We start from the raw sequence: 6,000 nt of genomic DNA on the forward strand, positions 1-6,000 counted from the left end.
TTTTTTTGTAACCCTGAATTCTTGATGAATAGAAATAAATACACAATGGAAGTATGGTGACCTGGATAAATACTATGTTACCCTTAAAGTGATTTTTTAAAAAAATGAATAATGATACTGGAAAGTACTTTTAATATAAGATATTGAATAAAAATAAGATATACTAAGATCTTGGCTTTGCTTTATAAATGTGTGATCTCTCTGATATTTCTTAAGAAAATGATTCCCTATAATGAGGGAATAACATCTTTGCCAGCCCTTCCCTGTGAGAGGCAGCCCCTTTCTGTCCTGTGTGACTGTCTTAAATGTGACTGGGGTTCACATTTAAGACTGCTCTTTCTTTTCTGTCCATGACATCTTCATGGGCTACTCCCTGATTGGTGACATTGTATTTCTGTTTCAGAGGCTTGGGGGATGGCTGCTTATATTTAAGGTGCCTCTGAAACATCCCCTAAACATCTGGTGACAATCTGCCCAGTCTACTCTGTGATGCAGTAATAGACTAGCAGAGACGTGATTTTTAACGTCCTGTGGGGCAGGACTTGAAGGACATATACTAAATATAAATTATGATTATATGGAGTGGCATTATCCTTCCTGGATGAGGCACAATTTTGCTATTTTCTACTTCAGCTGCAATGATCATGTGCTACTTCTACAAAGAAAAACAAGGGTATATTTATATTTTAAAAATGAAAAAAAAAAAAATCAGTCGACATCACCAGCAGGCGGCGCCTCTCGCCAGACCCAGCTGTAGAACCTCTCAGCTGTCTCTTACTAAGAGGGGTGCTAGGGTTGGAGGTGGGGGTGCTGGCTGGTTCTGACACTGATGTCGTACCTGTTCGCTCATGGTGTTAATGCCATCAGGGCCCAGCAGGGACACCGCCTGCTTCACCAAGTCTGTCCGCCCACAGTTCAGCATCCGGAAACCCAGGTCCTGCTTGAATTTGGCTTCGATGGCCACTGCGTCCAGCTTCCGAGAGGCACAAAAGCAGTCATCGGCCCTAGGGAAGGGAGAGATGGTTATGTGAGTACAGCAGCCCCGGGACTGGTCCCTGATGGTCACAGGAGCTTACTGGTTAAACAGCGCCAGGAGACTTGGCATTTCCTTCTCATGGGAGGTGTCTGTCCACAGCTTACAGACAGTTCCCCACCGCTCTTCTCCACCTATTTGCTAATCTATGGTGGCTTGTGTTTTCTATGATGCCGGCATTTCAAATACAAGCAGGGTTTCCCCCAGTAGACAGGTTTCAGACCAGGATGAGGAAGAAATGCCTGGTGATATACTTCTGAGGATGAGACAATGACAGCCATGCAGCTCACAACTGAATACTGCTTGATAGAGGACTGGAAGGCGAGCCTTACAAGTGACAGGGACACCAAATACACAGGGACCCTGACAAACACACCCACGCACCAATGATTGTGAAGATGGTGAGGGGCTGACTCGAGTTTTGGCTTGTTGTATACAAGGTCAACCGGAGTCAACTCTATGACCCCGAAGAACAATAAGGACTCGATTAAAATACTTACAAAAAGACATCAGACGACACACAAGCACAAAGGGAATGACTATCATTATTCCCTTTTTGGGGTTCCTAGGTAGACCCTTATAGGGCACTTGATTCAATGACACATAACAACATTAACAACAGCAAGGTGACGGAAAGGAGCTCTGGTGATAAAGACTTTGGCTGTAAATGAAAGGTTGGCAGTTTGAATACACTAACAATGGCACTGGAGAAAGATGTGACAGTTTGCTTTTATTTTTTTATTAAATTGTATTAGTTTTAATGAACATTTACAGAGATTTTGGGTTTTCATTCATTCATTGCTGCACTGTTTTCTCCACCCTCATCCCCAGTTCGTTCTTCTTCCCCCCCATGTCTGTTTTAATTGTCCAATTGCCACAGTGCTTGTTAAAGCCAGTTATGATTAATCTCCTTTGTCAGTGTGTCCCTTGCCATTCCCTATCACTCCTCCCTGAGAGAGACTTCACCCTGATTCATAAGGAAAAGGGGATGGCGTATTCTCTTAGCTACTTCCTACTGAAAAGGGACACTGTGGGTTTCAGGGTGAATGTCTTCTCTCACTACTCTAAAGGGCCCCCTTGGCAGTAGGAAACACATAGACTACTATGAGATTGATTTTGGAATTTAGATGCACTGTTATCAATTGTGCTTAGCCATACATGTTCATATCCTTGAAGATGTATGATGGAAGTGTTGCAGCCTAGAAGATACAAATTTAACTAACAAGTTAAAAGTGCATGAGACAGTTTGCTTTTATACACGTTCCCAGCCTTGCCGGTCCTCTGGGGCAATTCTACTCTGTCCCACAGGGTCACTAGAAGTTAGAATTAACTTAACAGAAGTGGGGTTTTGGTTTGCCTTTTTAGATGATGTAAATGATTAAAGCACTTGACTACTACCTGAGAAGCTTTGTCTCACATACTTTGGGCATATTGCTTATTATTGTTGTTGGATACCGTCAAGCGACCCATAGCTGACCCTCTGGCAGGTTTTCAGAGGCAGTTAATCACACAGGAGGAGACTGCCCATCCTTCTCCCACGGAGCAGCTGGTAGATTTGAGCTGTCTGCCTTCAGGATTGCAGCACAGCATCTTGCCACTTGGCCACCAGAGCTCCCTTGTGCTTATTGCTAGAAAAAGTTATCATCATGCTTGGAAAAATGGAGGGACATTAAAAGAGAGGCAGATCCTTGATGAGATGGACTGACATAGTAACTACAGCAATGGGCACAAGTGTGTCTAAGATGATGAGGATGGTGCCATAGAGGAGAAGGTTCAGAGCTGTTGTTCAGAGAGTCGTTATGAGTCATACTCAATTTGACAGCACCTAATGACAACAGCTAGCGGAAAGGGTGGTGGTTCAGAAACACACAGGTGCCTTGGAGGACAGGCCTGGTGAACCGCTTCTGAAAGCTCAGTCTTGAAGACTTTCAGGGCAGTTATACCCAGCACACATGGGGTGGCCAGGAGATGGATTAACAGTAGCAAGAGCCCTTCTTTTAACTGTGGGGAAGTACACATGGGTAAATGACTCGACCAAGGCCATCCAAGTACTGAGGCTGAGACGCGAACCAAGGCAGTGGTGTGGAGGGCAAGGCTACGGCCCTTAGCCTCCACAACTGCGTGTCAGGTCTGTATTACTCCCTCCCTGTTCACACTGCAGACTGTTTCACTCCTTATCTGATGTGCATGGGGCTGGGGGACTTTGAGGACAGGGACCCCATCTGGTGGTCTCTGCCATCTCAGTACCAGGTGGTGCGCGGGACACAAAGGCGAAAAGAAAAATTAGTTGAATGAACACAGAATAGGTGGCTTCTCAGCAATCAAAGTCACAAGAGCAGCATCTGCCTGAAGATGAAGCACAGAAGGCAGGAAGGGGTAGGAAGGAAGGACTGATGGAAATGAGAATTACAGGGAGGGAGCTGGAAAAGTGTGATGACATTGTGAGTCTTGCAATTAATGTCATTAAAGAAAAGGTACAGGAATAGCTGAATGGAAAGCCAATTTGCTTTGTAAACTTTCCCTCAAAACACAACAACAACAACAACAACAACAAGAAGCTTGGGAAAAGCAGAAGGAAGGCAGGGAACCACACTCGGCTCATCGCTGTCAATTCAGAACTGACTCATAGCTGACCCTCCAGCAGGTTTTCAGAGGCTGAAAGTGGATTCAGTGGGGATTGCCCAGCTTTCTCTGAGGGAGCAGCCGGTGGATTCAAACCAGCTGCCTTTGGGTTGGCAGCACCAATTCCTTACCCACTAGGCCATCAGAGCTCCTTGCAGAGAATCAGTAAGATGGAAATGAGGACATCATGGCAAAGTGCACGAGAAACTGTAACCCAGCTAGTCCGGGGCCAGCAAGCAGGAGGTGGCGATAAAGTGGGGAGGGGCACTGTGCAATCAAGGAGGAAACAAACTTTGTAAAGGATGTTACTGCCTCCTCACATCAATCAAGTCAATCAATCAATTAATCAATCGCTCATTAAAACAAATCACTAAACATTTACTGAGCCAGGCTCTACTCTAGATGGTGAAGACACTCAGGTTGACGTGTCCTTGTCGCTGATTTGGAAGACCACTGCCTTGGCCATGGGCATGGGTCATTAGGATCCAGCGTGGCTATGCTGTAGCAGAGGCACCAGGGAAAACATTATCGCAGAACAAGATGCACTGGGCATGTATAAAGGACCTGCACCAACAGAGCCCAGGGGAGCCAGCAAGCTGACTTGAGCTTGCATAAGGAGTAGGAGACACATCTTTTCAGTTGCCTCATCTGCTTGCAAAAGCTGGACAATGAAGAGGAAGACCAAAGAGAACTGATGCCTTTGAATTATGGTCTTGGTGAAGGGTACTGAATATATCATGGACTGCCAGAAGAACAAACAAGTCTGTTTTGTAAGAAGTGCAGCCAGAACGCTCCTTAGAAGTGAGGCTGGCAGGACTTTGTTTCACACACTTTGGACATGTTATCAGAAGTGGCCAGTCCCTGGAGAAGGAGGCCATGCTTGGTAAAGTAGTTGTTGTTATGTACTGTCGAGCTGGCCTCATAGCTGGCCCTTCAGTGCGTTTTCAGAGGCAGTTAATTATACGGGGAGAGACTGCCTATCTTTCTCCGGCAGAACAGCTGATGAATTCAGATCACATGCCTTTGGGCTGGTAGTGCAATTCAAAGCAGTAGTTGTTGTTAGGTGCCATTGAGTCAAGTGCAACTCATAGCAACCCTACGAACAAAATATCCATACCCTGTTCTATCCTGTGCCATCCTCACACTTCCTGACTCACAAGAGCCCATTGCAGCAGTCACCATGCCAATCCACATGGTCGAGGGTCTTCATCTCTTCACTGTCCCTCGCCACCTTTCCCAGCATCATGTCCCTCTCCAAGGAATAGCCCCTCTTGGCAACTCAAAGTAAAGTTTTAGCAACTCAAAGCAGAGGATCAGGGTCAAGGAGGAAGACCCTCACTGTGGTAGACTGACACTGGCGCTGCAGCAATGGGAGCAGACATTCACTTTTGTTGTTGCTGATTGTCTTCACGTTGAGTACGACTCATAGCGACCCTATGAACCTTACCCTACTGTAATTAATCACTAACCTCCATTCTGACTCACAGTGACCCCACTTGTGCGGAGCCGAACTGTGTACGAGGCTTCAAGTCGTGATCCTTCAGAAGCAGAATGCCAAGCCCGTCTTCCAAGGTGCCTTAGGGGAGGTTCAAACCATCAACATTTTGGGGAGTGATTAAGAGCTTTAATCATTTGTATCATCCAGCGACTCCAGGGAAACCTTCCTCTTGACACACACTGTGATTCATTCCTGAAAGGGGCTCCTTCATGGATTAAGAGCCTCTTTCTGGGAGCAAAGATATTCCCACTGGATCAGAGAAATACCCATTTTAATTTGTATCCCCCTGAGCCGAAGTCCCTTCTAACATTCTCCATGCCCGGGTGCTTCTCATTCAAGTGAGCATTTCCCCCCCCATGCTGTCCTCCTGCTAAACTTCGTTTGACTGGATAAGTGTAAGTGTTCCAGAGCCACCTGCCGTGTGCCAGGTACCATTCTAGGTGAGTATGAACAAAAGGGAGACACAGGCCCTAACCTTAGGGTACTCACAGACTGGAGAATGGACAATTCCAAGAATATCCAGAAATGTGTTTACCAGGAAGAGGGGTTATTGATTTTAATTAAAAAGAAAGAGATGACAAGAAAATGACAGAAGTGAAGATGATAATAACAATAATTGTTATTAAAGGAAGTGAACATTTTTTGGCCATTGAAGCAGCACTCAAGAATTAAGGGAGTTGGTTAGCTCTGGTGGCCTAGTGGCAAGAAGCTGCACTGCAATCCCAAAGGTATGTGGTTCAAATCCACCAGATGCTTTGCTGGAGAAGGAAGAACAATCTCCTCCTATACCAGTCAAATCTGATTTGACGGCACACACACACACACACACACACACACACACACACAC

The 6,000-nt window shown here is 45.7% G+C and overlaps 1 protein-coding gene across 2 annotated transcripts in view; it reads right to left on the reverse strand.

The window, feature by feature from the left end:
• BTBD11 (BTB (POZ) domain containing 11) overlaps window positions 1-6,000 on the reverse strand; it is a 520,423-nt gene that overhangs the window by 75,914 nt on the left and 438,509 nt on the right. For both annotated transcript variants that reach the window (XM_006897535.1, XM_006897536.1), the window contains one exon: window positions 839-1,004. In XM_006897535.1, the coding sequence (XP_006897597.1) occupies window positions 839-1,004 (166 nt within the window). The remainder of the gene's footprint in view (window positions 1-838; window positions 1,005-6,000) is intronic.

This window comes from Elephantulus edwardii, unplaced genomic scaffold (genome assembly GCF_000299155.1).
Source record: "Elephantulus edwardii isolate Elephantulus edwardi_28Jun2011 unplaced genomic scaffold, EleEdw1.0 scaffold00211, whole genome shotgun sequence".
Lineage (NCBI taxonomy): Eukaryota > Metazoa > Chordata > Mammalia > Macroscelidea > Macroscelididae > Elephantulus > Elephantulus edwardii.